This window comes from Amblyraja radiata, chromosome 3, assembly GCF_010909765.2.
Source record: "Amblyraja radiata isolate CabotCenter1 chromosome 3, sAmbRad1.1.pri, whole genome shotgun sequence".
NCBI classification, from domain to species: Eukaryota; Metazoa; Chordata; class Chondrichthyes; order Rajiformes; family Rajidae; genus Amblyraja; species Amblyraja radiata.
The window spans coordinates 2,244,035-2,267,158 of record NC_045958.1 but is presented as its reverse complement, the minus strand read 5'-3'; the positions used below and the strand labels follow the sequence as shown (position 1 = coordinate 2,267,158).

Sequence of the window (23,124 nt, the reverse complement as noted above, 5' to 3'; positions counted from 1 at the left end):
CCATTCAATATGATCATGGCTGATCATCCAACTCAGTATCCCGTACCTGCCTTCTCTCCATACCCTCTGATCCCCTTAGCCACAAGGGCCACATCTAACTCCCTCTTAAATATAGCCAATGAACTGGCCTCGACTACCCTCTGTGGCAGGGAGTTCCAGCGATTCACCACTCTCTGTGTGAAAAAAGTTCTTCTCATCTCGGTTTTAAAGGATTTCCCCCTTATCCTTAAGCTGTGACCCCTTGTCCTGGACTTCCCCAACATCGGGAGCAATCTTCCTGCATCTAGCCTGTCCAACCCCGTAAGAATTTTGTAAGTTTCTATAAGATCCCCTCTCAATCTCCTAAATTCTAGAGAGTATAAACCAAGTCTATCCAGTCTTTCTTCATAAGACAGCCCTGACATCCCAGGAATCAGTCTGGTGAACCTTCTCTGCACTCCCTCTATGGCAATAATGTCCTTCCTCAGATTTGGAGACCAAAACTGTACGCAATACTCCAGGTGTGGTCTCACCAAGACCCTGTACAACTGCAGTAGAACCTCCCTGCTCCTATACTCAAATCCTTTTGCTATGAAAGCTAACATACCATTCGCTTTCTTCACTGCCTGCTGCACCTGCATGCCCACTTTCAATGACTGGTGCACCATGACACCCAGGTCTCGCTGCATCTCCCCTTTTCCTAGTCGGCCACCATTTAGATAATAGTCTGCTTTCCTGTTTTTGCCACCAAAATGGATAACCTCACATTTATCCACATTATACTGCATCTGCCAAACATTTGCCCACTCACCCAGCCTATCCAAGTCACCTTGCAGCCTCCTAGCATCCTCCTCACAGCTAACACTGCCCCCCAGCTTAGTCATCCGCAAACTTGGAGATATTGCCTTCAATTCCCTCATCCAGATCATTAATATATATTGTAAATAGCTGGGGTCCCAGCACTGAGCCTTGCGGTACCCCACTAGTCACTGCCTGTTAGATACCCTTGTCAGAAGAAATGCAGTGGTTCATGAATGAGGCTCATTACCAACTTCCCATGCGCAATTGAGGCTATTCTTGCGATCGATACATCAGATCTTGGGAAATAAATCCTTAAAAATACTGTCTCCTAATTGTCCCATATCAACCAATTTTATCTGTAGAATCTTGCATTTTCTTTTGTATGTCTCTGCGGATTATTTTGTAATAACCACTCTAGTCTTGCGTATATTCTTTCTCTGTATCAGCCCCAAAACTGAGCTGAGGTGCTTGAAAGATTGAATAACAGCACAATTCCATCGGAATCAATCCCAGCCATTTGGCACCATCAACTGTTACAAAAATAGAACATTTAGGCCAGTGTGCCAGGTAAAACTATCCCAGGAAGCCAGCAAGAATCAGGAGGGGAGTAAAGGGAATTTCAAGATTGCAATGGCTGGAATTTTCAATGCATTAGTATGACACATACTAACAACAGCACAGTGGAAGTCACAGTGGCACACCTGGGTTCTACCCTGACATCGAGTGCTGGCTGTGTGGAGTTTGCATGTTCTCCGTGACCACGTGGGTTACCTCAGGTGCTCCAGTTCCTTCTGATATACCACAGGTGTGCAGGTTTATAGGTTAATTGGCCTCTGTAAATTGTCCCCAGTGTGTACGGAGTGGATGGAACAAGTGGGATAATATGGAAGTATTGTGAACCGTTGATCAATGGTCGACATGGAATCAATGGGCCAAAGGGCTTGTTTCCATACTGTCTCTAATACTAAAGTAAATAGACATGCTGGAGACAGTGGTCTAGCTTTAGAGTTGCTGCCTTATAACGCCAGAGACCAGGGTTGATCCTGACTATGGGAGCTGTCTGTCCAGAGTTTGTACGTTCTCCCCTGCGCAGTTTTCTCTGGGTGTTCCGGTTTCCTCCCACTCTCCAAAGACGTACAGGTTTGTAGGTTAACTGGCGTTGTTAAAAAGTGTAAATTGTCCCTAGCGCGTGTAGGATAGTATTAATGTGCGTGGATCGTTGGTTGGTGCGGACTTGGTGGGCTGAAGAGCCTGTTTACATGCTGTATCTCTAAAGTCTAAAGTAAAGTCTAAAGACTGCAGTCTTATCAGTTTACATCTAGCAAGATAACATCGTATATAGTTTACTCATGTGACAAATGATTGAATCAGTGGAACTCACGCTGCTTAATTCGTTTGGACTTCAACTTTTAAACAGAATGGAGATGGAAAGGCAAAAAGCAGCACTTGATCAATGAACAACTGGTACCCAATTAAGATATTTTTGCATTATCTCTGCACCATTTAAAATCATATTGGAAATTCGACATTTGAGAATAGATTACACAAGAGCAGTCCTTCAGTCTATAATTAGTAGGCAAGTAGCAATCTTCAAAGACAATGGGTCCACACAGCTGGCCGGCTGAAAGGAATGCTTCTCCTTTGTTCTGCTACTTCATTAAACGTGCTTTTTGTCTTGCAATCAAATAGCATATTATAATCAGGGCAGCGTATTAAACACAAATTATCTTAATTTTGCTAACTCTGCAGCTTTATGTAACAGAGTACAACCCCAATTTATCAAAAGGCCATTAAATGTGTTCTGTCCCAGTGTACGTGCCGCATTTACATTGAAGCTAATTAATCCTGTTCTCATCACATGCTGATCATCAAAATGCATGGACAACATTGACTTTTGTACAGCGAGAATACACTGCTCTTTGTCAAATTCAAATTTAAAAACCTGGGCTAACTCTTATAATAGAGTTAAATTGTCCCGTTCATCTAGAGTAGAGGCTAAACCCCATAAATTAGCAGGAAATCTATCAACATTTTTATGCAACTAATTATCCGTGACTGTTATCCATACAGCCTGCAGGCACTGTATGGATATAAATGTTATGCTTCTATAATAAATCAGCACATAACAATCCTTACTGTTGAATACAGATTTTGAATTAAGGGGGTAAAAGTTGGATTACATAAACAAATCATTAAATAAAATTAATAACCAAATGATTACTAGAGTCTTCTGTCAAATCCTTTACTTGTGATTGGATTTTTCTCTTTCTCCTCTCTTTTTGGCTTCAGTTTTCTTATTTGGCACAGCTTTACATTGTTTATCTTCAAATTATTGCCGTTCTTTCAGACGCTGGTGACCAGTTTCGTTTAGAAATACAGCAGGGAAACAGGCCGTTCGGCCAACCAAGTCCACACCGGCCAGCGATCCCAGCACATTAACACAATGCCAACACAAACTAGGGATAATTTACACTCATACCAAGTATACAAACCCAAGTCAATCAACCTTCAAACCTGTACGTCTTTGGAGTGTGGGAGGAAACTGAAGATCTCAGAGAAAGCCCACGCAGGGCACAGGGGGAACGCACAAACTCCGTACAGACAGCGCCCGTAGTCGGGATCAAACCCGGGTCTCCGGCGCAGTAAGTGCCGTAAGGCAGCAACTCTACCGCTGCTCCACCGCGCCACCCTACATGCAATGAATTAAGACACGTAAGGGCCTGTCCCACTTGCCGATTTTTTTGGCGACTGCCGGCGTCATATCAGGGTCGCCAAAAGATCTTGAACATTTCAAAATCCAGCAGCGACAAAAAAATGTTGAGACACTTGAAAATGCACCGCGCGTCAATACGGCATCACGCCACGTCACATCGCATCACGCCACGTCACATCGCATCACGCCACGTCACATCGCATCACGCCGCAAATTTTTCGGTGACCTGATACGTCAATCAATGATGCCGGAAGTCGGTGAAAAAATCGCCAAGTGGGACAGGCCCTTTAATTCGAAAAGTCATCTCCACATCACAACACATGCCATCGGGTCATCTTAAAAACATATAAGTTTATAGATAATAGACAATAGACAATCGGTGCAGGAGTAGGCCATTCGGCCCTTCGAGCCAGCACCGCCATTCAATGTGATCATGGCTGATTATCCCCAATCAGTACCCCGTTCCTGCCTTCTCCCCATATCCCCTGACTCCACTATTTTTAAGAGTCTCTCTCTTGAAAGCATCCAGAGAACCTGCCTCCACCGCCCTCTGAGAGAATTCCACAGACTCACCACTCCCCTGTGAGAAAAAGTATTTCCTCGTCTCCGTTCTAAAAAAAAAGTGTTTCCTCGTGTCCGTTCAAAAAAGTTTGGAGCGGGAGGCTATGAAATCTGCTGAATAGGCTCCACCATTCAGTAAAATTAAGGTCAATCTAATTGTCACTTCAACTCTACATTCTACCATCTTTTTTATGATGTGGCTACTGGAACACAACACCATGCTTCATCATGGGTACTGACCTACCCACCATCAAACAGATGTGCAGCCAGCATCGTTAAAGACCCACACCAACCTGACCATAGACCAGAACCAAGTCAAAGCCTCCAAATTAAAGGGCGCTCTTTTAGAAAGGAGGTGAGGAGAAACTTCTTTAGTCAGAGGGTAGTTAATCTGTGGAACTCTTTGCCACAGAGGGCTGTGGAGGCCAAGTCAGTGGATATTTTTAAGGCAGAGATAGACAAATTCTTGATTAGAACGGGGGTCACTTTATCTGTTTATTTACGTGTGTATATATATATGGTCTATGCTATATCGACACACTGAACTGTTCTGTATTTATGCTTACAATATTCTGTTGTGCTGCAGCAAGCAAGAATTTCATTGTTCTATCTGGGACACGTGACAATAAACTCTCTTGACTTGACTTGTCAAGGGTTAGAGGGAGAAGGCAGGAAAATGGGATTAGGAGGTAGAGATCAGCCCTGATTGAATGGCGGAGTAGACTCGATGGGCCGAATGGTCTAATTCTACTCCTATAACTTGTGAACGTGATGAAGCTCGCATTTCACTGCTATCATCAGGAAGAAGGTACAGGAGATTGAAAACCATGACCACCAGGTTCAAACATAGCCTTTTCCCGACAACTATCAGACTCTTGATCACTACACAACACTAACCTCAATACAATACAATACAATACAATACAATACAATTTATTGTCATTTGAGCCTCAGTGAGGCTCAAACGAAATTCTGTTTCCACAGCCATACAAACAAAGACAATTCCTAGACATACACACAATTTAATTCACACAAATTATGAACTATTAATTATTTGGCTGCACTAATGACTTTGGGCTTTTGCAATTACTGGGGTTATAAATGTATTGAATTTTGTTTATCATATATAATCTATGGGTATTGTATCTGCTGGCCTGTTATGCTGCTGCAAGTAAGAATTTCATTATCCCACTGTCATTCTTCTGACAATTGAACACACTTGACGCTGCTGGTTTTTACAAAGTTGTACCATACCCTCACTAAATCAGACCCTAAAACCACAATGTATGTGTCCAGTCCCAGCCTCTCCAACCAGACACCCAGGTTTCAATGCATTGTACTTTGTGCATTATATTCAAGTACTGCAAGAATTGAACATCGACCTGCCTTCTGCACAAATTAACACAGTTCAATTTAGGACACAAAGTGCTGGAGTATCTCAGCGGGTCAGGCAGCATCTTTGGAAAACATGGATAGGTGATGTTTTGGGTCAAGACCCTTCTTCAGACTGATTTTAGGGGGGGGGGGGAGAGAAGAAAGATGGAAAAGAGAGGGAGCAGAACAAAATGTGGCAGATAATGGGTTGACATAGGAGAGGGGGGGAGGGAGGGTTGACAGGCAGATATTGGAACAAAGATCAGAGATAAGAACAGTAGATGTGAGACAGGTTTGATGAATTGCAGATTGTGGAGTCAAAGGACAAAGGGGGAATGGGGGGGGGGGGGGGGGAATAAATAGGTGGGGCACAGGGGACACCGCCTTCCCCGGCACACTCCACCCACCCCCCCCCCCCCCCCCCATGCCAAGAATTCCATTTGCTTTCTTTTTTAAGTTACCTGTGTGATTTCTGTCTTCGAAGATATAAACAAAAGCTGGAGTAACTCAGCGGGATAGGCAGCATCTCTGGAGAGAAGGAATGGGTGACGTTGCTGGTCGAGACCCTTCTTGGGACCACTCAATCTGAAGAAGGGTCTTGACCTGAAATGTCACCCCCTTCCTTCTCTCTAGAGATGCTGCCTGTCCCGCTGAGTTACTTCAGCATTTTGTGTCTATCTTCGGTATAAACCAGCATCTGCAGTTCCTTCTGACACTATGATTTCTATGTTCAGTGACTTGTATGTGTACTAATATAATGATAGCACTGGTATTCTGGTAACTTTAACACTTTCCTATTTGTTGTGCAGTTCTTCTCTTATATTTCTTTCCAAAATGCTCTACAATTTTTTACACTGAAATGAGGATTTGCTAAATCCTGTCTCCTCCAAATTTACTTGACAGTTCGCTTACCGCCACAACAGATCAACGGTGGATGTGATCTCACTGGCCCTCCACTACCCTCTGGACCACTTGGACAACAAAATCTCATATGTCAGGCTGTTATTCATTGATTACAGCTCGGCATTTAACACCATCATCCCCTCCAAGCTGGTTACCAAACTCTCAGGACTAGGTCTCTGCCCATCCCTCTGCAATTGGATCCTCGACCTCCTCATCCACAGACCACAGTCTGTCGGTATTGGTGGAAATATGTCATCCTCGATAACAATCAGCACAGGAGCACCTCAAGACTGCGTGCTCAGCCCCCTGCTGTACTCACTCTATACTCATGACTGTGCAGCCGGACATAGTGCGAACTCCATCATCAAGTTCGCTGACGACACCACTGTTGTGGGACGAATCACAGATGGTAATGAGTCAGAGTATAGAAGTGAGATCGACCGATTGACCAAATGGTGCCAGCACAACAACCTTGCTCCCAATACCAGCAAAACCAAGGAACTGATTGTGGAGTTTGGACCCACAATCCTGTTTATATCAACGGGCCGATGGTGGAAAGGGTCAAGAACTTCAAATTCCTGGGCGTGCATATTTCCAAACATCTTTCCTGGTCCCTGCTCACTGATGCAATTATAAAGAAAGCACATCAGCGCCTCTACTTCCTGAGAAGATTACGGAGAGTCGGTATGTCAAGGAGGACTCTCTCGAACTTCTACAGGTGAACAGTAGAGAGCATGCTGACTGGTTGCATCGTGGCTTGGTACGGCAATTTGAGCGTCCAGGAGCGGAAAAGAATGCAGAAAGTTGTGTCCACTGCCCAGTCCATCATCGACTCTGACCTCCCCACCATTGAAGGGATCTATTGCAGTCGCATCCTCAAAAAGGCTGCCAACATCATCAAGGACCCACACCATCCTGGCCACACATTCATCTCTCCACTGCCATCATGTAGAAGGTACAGGAGCCTGAAATCTGCAACATCCAGGTTCAGGAACAGCTTCTTCCCCACAGCCATCAGGCTATTAAACACGCCGTCATACAAACTCTGAACTATAACAGCCTATTGCAATTTATCTGTTTATTTATGTGTATATATAAATGGATTATGCTATATAGACACACTGAACTGTTCTGTATTTATGCTTAAAATACTCTGTGCTGCAGCAAGCAAGAATTTCATTGTCCTATCTGGGACACATGACAATAAACTCTCTCGACTTGACTTGCTTTAATTCATAATTCTGTAATCCGAGCTCTCTCTCACACAAAGTCATGGAATTCAACACTGAGCTCACCTCCAGGAATCACTGGTTCAACTCATTCCTAAGGAATGCAGACATTACCCAGTTGTAAGTGCGTACATTTCATACTTTATCTGACTTTCCAGTCCTGGAATTCAAATTCTTTTATGGTCTTGCCCTACTTTGAGTGATCCTTTCATCCACTTCTGGAATATTAGTTCCCTGCTTTGCTTAACCAATTGCTGGAGTTTACATTTTCTGGCAAAATATGCATGAGAATTGTTTCCCTAAACTACAATGTCTTCTGCACCATTTTTAATATCCCTACATTGGACATGATTTTTTAAATAGTCTTAAGTCTCTATTTGCCCTTTGCAGACATTTTTCCACAGGTGTCAAACTTGTAATTGCATCAGAAAAGAAGACACAAAAAGCTGGAGTAACTCAGCGGGACAGGCAGCATCTCTGGAGAGAAGGAACGGGTGAGGTTTCGGATCGAGACCCTTCATCAGACTGGTTAGGGATAAGGGAAACGAGCGATATAGACGGTGATGTGGGGAGATAAAGGATAGATGAAACAGTTGTAATTGCAACAACTGTCTCATTAACATGCTTTACATGTTATTAGTCACATGAATGGATTTAGGCATCTGATTGGGAGATGGTTAAGCAGGAGGGACAATGCAATCTTCAGCATCAGGTCATTGTAATGGGACTCGAGTCAATCACAACAAAAATCAATGACTTGCATATCCCACCAAATATATCACCAACTTACTGGATCATACAATGTCACTTTCCTACTGACAACGTCTGATCAAGCAGAATTTGTACCTAACGTTTGTAGCCTCAGCTCATGTCACACAGCTGTGAGCCTCACAAACATGTCTCAAATACTGTACTAAAAACACCTCATGCATAGAGTGTGCGATATCCATTGGCAAGCTACCCAAACCCTTGCCATAGAAGGTGACAAATAATCGTGGGAAGCTGCAGCAGATCTGTATGGGACAGACATGACTACATGGCCATCCCTGCATGGGGGAAGAAAGATTCACCATAACTAGAACGATGGATTTGTTGAGTTTAGCTTTGTTTATTATCACGTGTACCGAGGTACAGTGAAAAGCTTTCATTGTGTGTTAAACATTCACTGGAGAGAGAATACATTATCACAATTGAGCCATTCACAGAGTACAGAAACATGATAAAGGGAAGAATAACGTTAAGTTCATAATAAAGTCCAGTAAAGTCCTATCAAAGATAGACCGAGGGTCTCCAATGATTAGCTTCGGACTGCTCTCTAGTTGTTGGTAGGATGGTTCAGTTGCCTGGTTATTAAGGTTTATATTATTAAGATTAAGATGAATAATAATGAAGATGATCATAGAAACATAGAAATTAGGTGCAGGAGTAGGCCATTCGGCCCTTCGAGCCTGCACCGCCATTCAATATGATCATGGCTGATCATCCAACTCAGTATCCCGTACCTGCCTTCTCTCCATACCCTCTGATCCCCTTAGCCACAAGGGCCACATCTAACTCCCTCTTAAATATAGCCAATGAACTGGCCTAGACTACCCTCTGTGGCAGGGAGGTCCAGAGATTCACCACTCTCTGTGTGAAAAAAGTTCTTCTCATCTCGGTTTTAAAGGATTTCCCCCTTATCCTTAAGCTGTGACCCCTTGTCCTGGACTTCCCCAACATCGGGAGCAATCTTCCTGCATCTAGCCTGTCCAACCCCTTAAGAATTTTGTAAGTTTCTATAAGATCCCCTCTCAATCTCCTAAATTCTAGAGAGTATAAACCTAGTCTATCCAGTCTTTCTTCATAAGACAGTCCTGACATCCCAGGAATCAGTCTGGTGAACCTTCTCTGTACTCCCTCTATGGCAATAATGTCCTTCCTCAGATTTGGAGACCAAAACTGTACGCAATACTCCAGGTGTGGTCTCACCAAGACCCTGTACAACTGCAGTAGAACCTCCCTGCTCCTATACTCAAATCCTTTTGCTATGAAAGCTAACATACCATTTGCTTTCTTCACTGCCTGCTGCACCTGCATGCCTACTTTCAATGACTGGTGTACCATGACACCCAGGTCTCGCTGCATCTCCCCTTTTCCTAACCGGCCACCATTTAGATAATAGTCAGCTTTCTTGTTTTTGCCACCAAAATGGATAACCTCACATTTATCCACATTATACTGCATCAGCCAAACATTTGCCCACTCACCCAGCCTATCCAAGTCACCTTGCAGTCTCCTAGCATCCTCCTCACAGCTAACCCTGCCCCCCAGCTTAGTGTCATCCGCAAACTTGGAGATATTGCCTTCAATTCCCTCATCCAGATCATTAATATATATTGTAAATAGCTGGGGTCCCAGCACTGAGCCTTGCGGTACCCCACTAGTCACTGCCCGCCATTGTGAAAAGGACCCGTTTACTCCTACTCTTTGCTTCCTGTTTGCCAGCCAGTTCTCTATCCACATCAATACTGAACCCCCAATGCCGTGTGCTTTAAGTTTGTATACTAATCTCTTATGTGGGACCTTGTCGAAAGCATTCTGGAAGTCCAGATACACCACATCCACTGGTTCTCCCCTATCCACGCTACTAGTTACATCCTCAAAGAATTCTATAAGATTCGTCAGACATGATTTACCTTTTGTAAATCCATGCTGACTTTGTCCAATGATTTCACCACTTTCCAAATGTGCTGCTATCCCATCTTTAATAACTGACTCTAGCAGTTTCCCCACTACTGATGTTAGACTAACTGGTCTGTAATTCCCCGTTTTCTCTCTCCCTCCCTTCTTAAAAAGTGGGGTTACGTTTGCTACCCGCCAATCCTCAGGAACTACTCCAGAATCTAAAGAGTTTTGAAAGATTATTACTAATGCATCCACTATTTCTGGAGCTACTTCCTTAAGTACTCTGGGATGCAGCCTATCTGGCCCTGGGGATTTATCGGCCTTTAATCCATTCAATTTACCCAACACCACTTCCCGGCTAACCTGGATTTCACTCAATTCCTCCAACTCCTTTGACCCACGGTCCCCTGCTATTTCCGGCAGATTATTTATGTCTTCCTTAGTGAAGACGGAACCAAAGTAGTTATTCAATTGGTCCGCCATATCCTTGTTCCCCATGATCAACTCACCTGTTTCTGACTGCAAGGGACCTACATTTGTTTTAACTAACCTCTTTCTTTTCACATATCTATAAAAACTTTTGCAGTCAGTTTTTATGTTCCCTGCCAGTTTTCTTTCATAATCTATTTTTCCTTTCCTAATTAAGCCCTTTGTCCTCCTCTGCTGGTCTCTGAATTTCTCCCAGTCCTCCGGTATGCTGCTTTTTCTGGCTAATTTGTACGCATCATCCTTCGCTTTGACACTATCCCTGATTTCCCTTGTTATCCACGGATGCACTACCTTCCCTGATTTATTCTTTTGCCAAACTGGGATGAACAATTTTTGTAGTTCATCCATGCAGTCTTTAAATGTCTTCCATTGCATATCCACCGTCAACCCTTTTAGAATTAATTGCCAGTCAATCTTGGCCAATTCACATCTCATACCCTCAAAGTTACCTTTCTTTAAGTTCAGAACCATTGTTTCTGAATTAACAATGTCACTCTCCATCCTAATGATGAACTCAACCATATTATGGTCACTCTTGCCCAAGGGGGCACGTACAACAAGACTGCTAACTAACCCTTCCTCATTACTCAATACCCAGTCTAAAATAGCCTGCTCTCTCGTTGGTTCCTCTACATGTTGATTTAGATAACTATCCCGCATACATTCCAAAAAATCCTCTTCCTCAGCACCCCTGCCAATTTGATTCACCCAATCTATATGTAGATTGAAGTCACCCATTATAACGGTTTTGCCTTTGTCGCACGCATTTCTAATTTCCTGTTTGATACCATCTCCAACTTCACTACTACTGTTAGGTGGCCTGTACACAACACCCACCAGCGTTTTCTGCCCCTTAGTGTTTCGCAGCTCTACCCATACCGATTCCACATCCTCCAAACTAATGTCCTTCCTTTCCATTGTGTTAATCTGCTCTCTAATCAGCAACGCTACCCCACCTCCTTTTCCTTTCTCTCTATCCTTCCTGAATATTGAATATCCCTGGATGTTCAGCTCCCAGCCTTGGTCACCCTGGAGCCATGTATCCGTGATCCCAACTATATCATAGTCATTAATAGCTATCTGCACATTCAACTCATCCACCTTATTACGAATGCTCCTTGCATTGAGACACAAAGCCTTCAGGCTTGTTTTTACAACACTCTTACCCCTTTTACAATTATGTTGAAAAGTGGCCCTTTCTGATATTTGCCCTGGTTTTGTCTGCCTGCCACTTTTACTTTTCACCTTGCTACCTATTGCTTCTACCCTCATTTTACACCCCTCTGTCTCTACGCTCACACATTTAAGAAACCCTTTCCCTTTAACTCCATCCTCCACTATCCCATTCGACGCCCCACCCCCCTTATTCAGTTTAAAACCACCCGTGTAGCAGTGGTTTTGTACAGTTCCCCCTTACCCCAAAACAGATCCCAGTGATCTAAGAATCTAAATCCCTGCCCCGTGCACCAGTTCCTCAGCCACACGTTCAGGTCCCGTATCTCCCTGTTCCTGCTCTCGCCAGCACGAGGAACTGGAAGCAAACCGGAGATAACAACCCTGGAGGTCCTGCTTTTCAGCATTTTTCCGAGCTCTCTAAAGTCACGCTGCAGAATATTCATCCCCTTCTTTCCGACTTCGTTTGTGCTGACATGCACTACCACTTCCGGATGTTCACCATCGCCCTTGAGGATTTTCTGCACTTTGTCCGTGACATCCTGGATCCTGGCACCAGGAAGGCAGCACACCATCCTCGCATCCCGTCTGTTGCCGCAGAAACCCCCTGTCGGTACCTCTCACAATGGAGTCTCCCACTACAATGGCGTTGCCTGCCTTAGGCCTTTTTGGTTTTGGCTCAACAGCCCTATTCACATCACAAGCCAGTCCGTCGCCCAGTGTAAACACCTCTTCTGTCCCGACAGCTTCTAAGTGGGTGAACCTGTTCACAAGAGGTACAACACCCGGGGACGTTGGCATTCCATGCTTCCCTCCCGTTCTCACTGTCTCCCACCTTCTCTCTTCCAGTACCTTAGGTGTAACAATCGTACTGTAGGACTTGTCGAGGAACGACTCCGTTTCTCGGACGAACCGGAGGTCATCCACTTGCTTCTCCAGTTCCCCAACACGGCCCTTCAGGAGCTCTACCTGGATGCACTTCTCGCATTTGTAGCAGCCAGAGGCACCGGCGGTGTCCTTGACCTCCCACATACTGCAAGCATCGCACTGAATCAGCTTGCCTGACATTTCCTTCTTTCGTCTCCTCGCCGAAGAATCTCGAGCCAAAGACTCACACTTTTCTCACAGGGCACTTCGCTCACTCACTGCCGCTCGCTAAGAGCAGTCTTGCTTAAATTGACTGATAAATTGCCTGATTTACCAATTTACAAACCAAATTCCTCAGTTTTCAACTGTTTTCCCAGCACTGACTCACTTCTCTCCTCCCACTTGGGCTAGAGCCAATCAGTCATATCTCTTGCTAAGCTCCTGCTGCTGTTGCTCCCAAATCTACAGCAGTTCTGAGTCAAGTCTGCCTGTCCTTGACCTGTACTTTAACTGTTTTCACTTCTCTCCTCCCACTTGGGCTAGAGCCAATCAGTCGTATCTCTTGCTAAACTCCTGCTGCTGTTGCTCCCAAACTACAGCAGTTCTGAGTCCTAGTCCATTATGATTATCAAGTGTTACCAATACAGTGAAATGACAGAAGATAACGGCATCCTCAAACCTGTTTTTGCCTCATTATCCCTTAATCTGTTTATTTACAATCTACAAATGGTACAAGGATGCTTCAATTCATTCTCCCTCTCCCTTTTCCCCCGAGTCAGCCTTATTCCTTCCAAATAGATAGGAATTGTAATGGTGAAAAGGAAGGAAGAATCATCATCGCCCAATTGAACACCAGGACTCACCAGCTCAATAACCAGACAACTTGAGGAGATGCTGAGAACAATTGAACTGATTGTGGAATTTGGAAGGGGTAGGATGGGGACCCATAGTCCCGTTTATATCAACGGGTCGATGGTGGAAAGGGTCAAGAGCTTCAAATTCCTGGGCGTGCACATCTCTGAAGATCTCTCCTGGTCCCAGCACACTGATGCAATTATAAAGAAAGCACATCAGCACCTCTACTTCCTAAGAAGATTACGGAGAGTCGGTTTGTCTAGGAGGACTCTCTCGAACTTCTACAGGTGCACAGTAGAGAGCATGCTGACCGGTTGCATCGTGGCTTGGTTCGGCAACCTGAGCATCCAGGAGCGGAAAAGACTGCAAAAAGTTGTAAGCACTGCCCAGTCCATCATCGGCTCTGACCTCCCTTCCATCGAGGGGATCTATTGCAGTCACTCCTCAAAAAGGCTGGCAGCATCATCAAAGACCCACACCATCCTGGCCACACACTCATCTCCCTGCTACCTTCAGGTAGAAGGTACAGGAGCCTGAAGACTGCAACAACCAGGTTCAGGAATAGCTACTTCCCCACAGCCATCAGGCTTTTAAACTCCTCAAACAAAACTCTGAACATTAATAGCCCATTGAACTTTATCTGTGTGTGCATATATATATATATATATTCATTGGTATATGGTTATACTGATCAGTTCTGTTCTGTATTTATTTATGCCTACTTTTTTTTCTGTTGTGCTGAAGCAAAGCAAGAATGGGACACATGACAATAAACTCTCTTGAATCTTGAATCTTGAACTTGTAGCCAGGAAGCTTAGTGTTGTGCAAATTTTGGACAGTGGAGCTGCACAATATGAGGAAACACATAAGGATTTCACGAGGCAGCTGATGGCTATACAAAATGAAATACTTAGCGCTTTGGTAGGTCTTGCTGCAAGCTTGAGGGACAGAGAGGAATCCAGGACCAAATATGTAAAAGGCTTTATATAAAGCTGATCTTTTCCATCTGGATGGTGCAATAGAAGTGTAGACCTCTGCCAGTTAGGCTCAAAATACACTTGGCTGTGGCTCAGATAGTAACATTATCATTGCGAGTCAAAGGACTATAGCATCAATTACCACTCCAAAGACAAAAATCAACGCCTGCACTTTAGTAGTAACTCCCGTCGGAGTGGCCCAGCTCGAGGTGGAACGGCACTCCCGTCGGAGTGGCCCAGCTCGAGGTGGAACGGCACTCCCGTCGGAGTGGCCCAGCTTGAGGTGGAACGGCACTCCCGTCGGAGTGGCCCAGCCCGAGGTGGAACGGCACTCCCGTCGGAGTGGCCCAGCCCGAGGGAGGAATGGCACTCAGGTGAGGGCGATCCGGCTCGGGGCTGGAACGGTGCTCCGGGGGCTGGGATGGCGTTCTGGCGGCGGTGACCTGAGTCCCGGGTTCAGCCGCGGGCCAGCGGCTGCGTACGCTGGACTGGAGGGCGGCAGCTTCGACCACCCCCGGGCCGCGGTGTTTGAACCGGCCCGTTTGTGGGGTTCGGTGAGCCGCGGGACTGTTGTGCCATCGCCCGGTGGGGAATCGCCTCAGCGCAGAGGGAGAAGAGGAGCGAAGAGACAGTAACCCTAAGATTTTTGCCTCCACCACAGTGAGGAGGTGTTTGGAGGATACACTGTGGTGGTGTTAATTTGTGTTTATTGTTGTTTATTATTGTATGATTGTATGTATGACTGCAGGCACGAAATTTCGTTCAGACCGTAAGGTCTGAATGACAATAAAGGTATTCAATTCAATTCAATTCAATTAATACCTTTATGGAAACTACCTGGACACTGGAAACAAATTTCCTGCTCCATTGAATGTTTAGGTGAGACAAAATCAAGACTCTTTTTGGCCTCAGGATAGGACATACAACTTCCAATGGCACCATTTGGAAAAAGTACAAAATGCCAATGGCAGTGTTTCTTAATCAATCCACGTTGGAAGCATAGAACCTAGGAACATAGAAAATAGGTGCAGGAGTAGGCTATTTGGCCCTTCGAGCCAGCATCGCCATTCAATATGATCATGGCTGATCATCCAAAATCAGTACCCTGTTCCTGCTTTTTCCCCATATCCCTTGATTCCTACAGCCCGAAGAGTTATATCTGACTCTCTCTTGAAAAAATTGGCTTCCACTTCCACACATTGACAACTCTCTGGGTGAAAACGTTTTTCCTTATCTCAGTCCTAAATGGCCTATCCCTTATTCTTGAACCGTGACCTCTGGTTCTGAACACCCCCAACATCAGGAACATTTTTCCTATAAGATCTATAAGATTCCCTCTCATTCTTCTAAATTCCAGTGAATACAAGCCCAGTTGACCCATTCTTTCATCATATGTCAGTTCCGCCATCACGGGAATTAACCTGGTGAACCTACGCTGCACTCCCTCAAAGTAGGAGAGCAAAACTGCATACAATACTCCAGGTGCGGCATCACCAAGGCCCTGTACAACGGCAGTAGGGCCTCCTTGCTCCTATACTCAAATCCTCTCGCTATGAAGGCCAACATTCATTCACATTATTAAATAGCAGATCTGAACATTATGACAATGTTGTTTGTGGGAATGTATTCCACACTAATTGGTTGTTATAGTACTTACATGGCAAAAATACAAATCTGAAATGAGTACACAACAATGCTTTGACTCAACTAGCACCCGGCATGAAAGGCTACAAGCAGCTTCTTAAAGCTGATTTGGTACTCACACCACCAAAGAATTGGGCACTTTAAAATCAAATGTTACAGCCCAAAGTCTTAATAGGACTCTAAAGACAAGAATGATTAGTAACTCTCACAGAATTGTAAGAATATAATTTGTATGCCTGAAATGTTATGGATAAATAGAATAAAAGTATAGTTAACATATGTTAAACTGAGGGAAACTGTGACTCTTCAGAATCACTCTGATAAACCAGTTGCAAGAACATTTGAATCATTTAGGGTCCATTTCCCAAGTAAAATTCAAAACGTTTGTCTGTCATAACATGAACTCACAGAGATGCCAAAACTTCTGCAGGAAATCTAATAGATCAATTACCGCAAAAAAATACTGAATAGATAATTTAAATCATATATATATATTATATATATAAAGCTTATAAACAAATAACTCAATTATCCAATGAACACAATTTTGCTTCCAACTCACCAATGCAAATAGTTCATAACCGAAAGAGTTGTATAATATTTTAGCTTTGAAAGAATAGTGTAATATCTGCTGACGAATGCTTACTCCTAATGAAATTCCTCTGATTGTTTCCTCTAAAGTAGTTGTCATTATATGGCTTTCAGCTCATGACTTCATTTTGAAATCTCAGTTCTTATAACAATAAACACCACATGCATACATTGTGCGATATCCATTGGCAATTAGAAAATTCATCCATGGCACGTGTGCGATGATGATGTATCTGTATGTCGAACTTCCACTCAGAAAATAGTTTTCATTGAAGTTCAAGTTACTGAACTTGCAAAGTGGAGTGCAATGCATATAAACCGTTGCACACAGCCATGGATGAATTTCTTCCCAATTGTGACTGCAGAAAAGGTCTCACCTCTTATCCTCCAAAGCTTTTGGGGGTTCTGCCACTTCAACCTTCTGCTTTGGATTCCGATACCGTCGCTTTCGACTTGGTGCTATGTCAACCATGTCATGCAGACCGCTGTCAATGAGATCACCTTCGCATAGATCTAAGAAGATCAGGAGACAAATGAGATGAATATCTGTATATTAAAGGGGAGGGATGTTAAATGAAAGGGAAAACCAATCTCAAACATCATTCATTCATTCATCATCGTTGAAAACATTAGTGACGCAGTGGTGCTGGTTTCCAAGGGAACGGTGACGGACGCACCACACATCTCTGTCCTCCAGTTCCTGCGGACTTCCGCCGCTGGAAGTATAGGATTCTGGTGTGTGTGCTTTATCATCATTCCTTACAATGCCGTGTACGACAGTGACCGCAACTTCTACTGAAGTGTGGATGGCCATTGGCCCGCTAGAAGCTTATCCGCCCTTTGACAGGTCTTGTTTTTGATCCTGCTGGGGGTCCACAGCCCCTTCCTCACCTGGCAAACCAGGTGGGGGAGACGGTTTAGTCGCCGACTATCCGACCATGGAGCAGGTAGCACGGGATTACATGGTACCCGTGGCGGGGGGAACTCCCTCCCCGATCTGACCTAATCTCAAACCTAGAACATGCATTGAACATGTTGGATACTGTGTGGAATTACCACAAGGGAATGTGCACTATTTCTCAAGTCAAGAGTGTTTTATTGTCATATGTCCCAGATAGAACAATTACATTTTTACTTGCAGCAGCATAACAGTACGTACACACAAAAAACAAACGATAATAGTGTAATATTAACAATAATAGTCTCTGTAGTTCAGAACTTATTTGAGGTTGTAGTGTTTAATAGCCGAATGGCTGTGGGAAAGAAGCTGTTCCTGAACCTGGATGTTACAGTTTTCAGGCTCCTGAACCTTCTTCCCGATGGCAATGGTGAAATGAGTGTGTGGCCAGGGTCTGGCATACACTTTGCTAGCATCATTTGCAGAAAGAGGTGAAATAAAGAAAAAATATCTACCCATAAATGTAAGACCATCTCTCCTTGGTCAAATTGAAAGCAATATGTTGGATGAATATATAATTGTACAGATAACCGGAAAATGATACACGTATAAAACATGAAACATGAACTCCTGCTTCATTGGCTAACTTCAAAGAATTAAAACACTTAAAAATGTTAAGAAAACTCCATGTTTAAGAAAGAACTGCAGATGCTGGAAAAATCGAAGGTAGACAAAAATGCTGGAGAAACTCAGCGGGTGAGGCAGCATCTATGGAGCGAAGGAAATAGGTGATGTTTCCGGTCGAGACCCGAAACGTCACCTATTCCTTCGCTCCATAGATGCTGCCTCACACACTGAGTTTATCCAGAAAACTCCATGTAGTTTATTTTTTTTAAAAAACATTTCCCTCAAAACAATTGCTCTCCCCTCAAAATAATGCGCTCACTTTTATAAAGTCAGTATTAACCTTTCACACACAGGATTCAAATCTAATCATTAATGTTTTATTATTATTAATGTTTAGTGTTTTCTGAGTCATTCGTAACTGTCACTGTATGTCATGTTGTTACTTGTGGGCGGAGCACCAAGGCAAATTCCTTGTATGTGAATATACTTGGCCAATAAACTTACTTACTTACTTAATCTTGTTGAGAATGCCTGCATTTAAATCAGAGAGAGTTGACAAACAATTCAACTTGTCTATGGTCCATCCAACCTCCCTCTGAGTGGCATTGTGTTTACATTATAGACCATCTCTGCCTTTTAACTAACACCTCATTTCACCTATACAGCATCCCCTACTGCTTTTTTTCATACAAATAATTCTTTGTTCGTAGGAAGAGGTCAATTGACCGATTGAGAATCTGCTGGTACTCAAAACAATTTCATTTTTCCTTTTATTTCCAATAATCTTACTTCAATCAGCTCCCCAACATCGGTACTGGGTGTAAATTTACAATGATCAATTACCTAACAATCAACACACCTTTAGGGCATGGGAAGAAATCAGAGTAGCCAGGGGAAACTCCCATAGTTATAGAGAACATGCTCACTCCATGCTGATTATCACTGAAGGTCAGAATAGAACCGTTCATTGGAGACAGTGCACTATCTACAGCACCATCATGCTGGCCTAGTCAGATTACTGATTATTCATTTACTTTAAAGTACACAGCATCCTTATTAATTAGATCAAAGGTTTTTGAGGCATGACATTTCCACCTAGTTAAAAAGTTTCCGACTGTCGAACCCATCTCTGCCTCTCATAATTTTATATACTTCTATTAGATCTTCCCTCAACCACCGACGTTCCAGAAAAAACCCCATCTAAGTTTATCTATCCTCTCTTTATAGTTAATACACTCTAATCCAAGCAGCATTCTGGTAAACATCTTCTGCACCTTCTCCAAAGCCTCCACATTCTTACTGCAAGGGAGTGACGAGAACTGCACGCAGTACTGTGGTTTAACCAAAGTCCCATAAAGCTGTGTCATGACTTACAGACTTTTATACTCAAACATGCTGATATTCTTTTACACCAATAAAAATCCTATCAAAAACTTCAGATTGGACCACAATGAAAAAAGGCATCAAAAATGGTGTAATAATACAAAATTCTTAGAACTATGTAAGAGCAACACAGTGGTGCAGCGGTAGAGTTGCTGCCTTACAGCGTCAGAGACCCAGGTTTGATCCTGACTATGGGTGCTGTCTGTACAGAGTTTGTACGTTCTCCCCGTGACCTGCGTGGGTTTTCACTGGGATCTCCAGTTTCCTCCCACACTCCACAGATGTACAGGTTTGTAGGTTAATTGGCTTGGCATAAATGTAAATCATCCCTAGTGTGCGTAGGATAGTATAAATGTGCGGGGATCATTGGTCGGTGTTGACTCGGTGGGCCGAAAGACCTGTTTCCGTGCTGTATCTCTAAACTAAACTTAACTAAGATGTCTATTTAGTTGCTTTATGAGTTGATTTAATTTTATTGTAATGATCTTGTGAAGATGGATCTCATATTTGTGACAGAATGTTGGCGGGAGTCCCTCACCAAATATGTACATTTTCACAGCATTCAACCAGTGTTTAAATTGAATAAAATTAGAAGAAAATGTGTGTCAGATTTTGCTGTAGTGAGAAATCTCTCGACACTTGTCACTAATTAGACATATCCCAGCACCTTTCAGCCAAGAACATTTGTTTCCATTAAGTCACTGGAGGTTTTAGCTGATAACAACATAGATAACAGGGACCTGAGGAAAAAGGGCAGGTAAGTGCTTCTCCTACTTACTAATCTGATAAAAGTATTGAAAAATAAACAGCGTATGGACAGAATGCAAAATTAGAGCATATTGAATTAAGTGTTAAATCAGGTACGGGAAGAGGCATAAAATGAAAGATTTGATTAAGGAAGGGAGAAGAGGAAAAAAACATGAGATATTTAAAATTTGAAAAACATTTAATATCTGAATGATTGAGGCTCCAATTTTGTAATAATTCATTTTTCATGAGGTCAATTTATATTGATTAACAATCATCACATTGTTAAAAGGGTACTCAAGCTTGAAATTATGTTTCTGTGAAAACGTTGCTTTCACCATGAAAATATAGCGACTTCAGCTAATTCAGTCGATCAAATCACACAAAGAAAAGGTTTTTACTGTATCTGGGTACACATGACAATTATAAACCACAACCAATCAAAGATGAGGCAAAGATGATGTTTTTAAGTATATCAATGCAGAACAACAACCTTTAGGTTTTTGGACAAAAAGCATCTAATCAGACATAATCTGGAGTTACAATTGTATCTGTGCATGAATAGTGGAATACCGGTAGCTGCATCATAGTTTTGGTGGCAAAATTGAGCTTGTAATTTAAAAAAGTCACTGCAGCAGAGATCAAACTTCTAAAACTCCATGCTAAGCTGCATCGATGAAGGCATTTACCTTCTAAAACAATCCAATCCAATAATGGCTGAAAGTACAAACTAGCTGGAGAAATGTTGGGCCACACAATCTCCCGAGATAGCCCTGGATCAACTGGCTGATAAACTCGTAACTCAGCCTTTCCTGAGCACAGGATGGAGCCTGGTGACATATGATGAGCGTTTCACGGCACTGGGCCTGTATGTGCTGGAGTTTAGAAGGACGAGGGGTCCCACCTCATTGTGTTAATGCTGGCTAAATTGGACTTCAAAATTCGGTGAGTTTCAATTGATAATTGCTCATTTCTAAGGACTTCAAAATGCGGTTAAGTTTCAGGGTTGCTAGGAAATTTGGTCAAATTGGAATTGCTCTCTGCAGAGCTGGGACAAGCTGCGAAGAGGTGCCCGAGTGTCTGGAGCTTAGATACAATTTGCAAGCAAAGAATAGGAAGCCCTGCAAACCCTGTCAATCTGGTGCAAAATGCATAGAATGGATTGGATGGCTGCAAACCAGACATACACCTTGTAAATAGTTGTAAATAATGTTGCAGAGTCTGACTTTGCCGAGTGTTAATTGGATGAGGTGTTGAGCCTTGTCTGGGTTTTCTGTACATCAGGGTAAATGTTTCTACATTTGCTTCCTCTCGAAGTCCGTTGTGAATACAATGTATTGAACTGTTGTATCATTGGGATAGGGAAATGCCTGTTATGTATGGGGTTAATCGATATCAGTAATTGGGTGATTAAGAGACCACCCCCATGTGGTTCGGCCCCTCGAGGTCCCAGACATATAAAGTCCACTACCAGGAAGTCCAGGGTCAATCTTCTGGAAGAACGCTTGGGACAGCGTGAACTTCTGGAGTGTCTCTGTCTGAGCGAGACCTAGAGGGCTTGAACAGGCAGACGCGAGGATCGAACCCATGGTGGGATAGGTACAGTGTTTGATCTGTGACGCGCTTTTGTTAAAATAAAATTTAGTTGCATCGTGCTTGATTCAGTGTTTTTACTGAAACTAGACTGGGGGGAAGCTTACAAATGAGTAATTATCAATTGAAACTTACTGAATAGTGAAAGGCCTAGATAGAGTGAATGTGGAGAGGATGTTTCCACCAGTGGGAGAGTCTAGGACCAGAGGCCATAGCCTCGTGATAAAAGGAGATACATTTAGAAAGGAGATGAGGAGGAATTTCTTTAGTCAGAGTAGTGGATCTGTGGAATTCATTGCCATGGATGGCTGTGGAGGCCAAGTCAATGGATATTGTTAAGGCAGAGATTGACAGAAACTTAATTAGTACAGGTGTCAGGGGTTGTGGGGAGAAGGCAGGAGAATGGGGTTGAGAGGGAAAGCTAGATCAACCATGATTGAATGGCGGAGTAGACTTGAGGGGAAATAATGCCTGCCCGAGGATCCATGTGCTGTGCTAGTTGACTCCTCACCTATAGATTTGTAAATGCCAGAGTAACTCAGTGGGTCAAGCAGCATCTCTGGAGAAAAGGAAAATATGACGTTTCGGGTCAGACAGATCGATCCAAAACATCACCTATTCCTTTTCTCGAGAGATGCTGCCTGACGCGCTGAGTTACTCCAGCATTTTGTGTTTATCTTCGGTATAAACCAGCATCTGCAGTGCCTTCCTACACCAGTGAGAATATTGATGGTTGATAATGAAAGATCGCACCAGAAGCTACACAGGCAATAACCAACTGAGGAAGGAGGGATATGGATCATGTGCAGGCAGATGAGATTATTTAATCTTGGCTTCATGTTCGCATGGACATTGTGGGTCAAGGGGCATTATGTTCCTGTGCAGTACTGTTAAACGGTGTATTTGATGAGAAAGAGAAGTTTTGATCCCGTGGGCTGCATGAAGCAGACTTTCATGCAGTTTTGAGTTGCAGAAATTGAGATATGCCTTTAATTAACATCCTCAACAACCCTGAGCAGAGAACCAGGGAACTTCCTTCAGTTGCAAAGGTTGAAT

General features: G+C 43.4%; 1 protein-coding gene across 1 annotated transcript in view; it reads right to left on the bottom strand.

Annotated features, from left to right (window-relative positions):
- The window catches only part of xrcc4 (X-ray repair cross complementing 4), a 407,425-nt gene that overhangs the window by 123,847 nt on the left and 260,454 nt on the right, over positions 1–23,124 (bottom strand). The window contains exon 7 of the mRNA XM_033017231.1: positions 17,198–17,333. Coding sequence (XP_032873122.1) covers positions 17,198–17,333 — 136 coding nt within the window. The remainder of the gene's footprint in view (positions 1–17,197; positions 17,334–23,124) is intronic.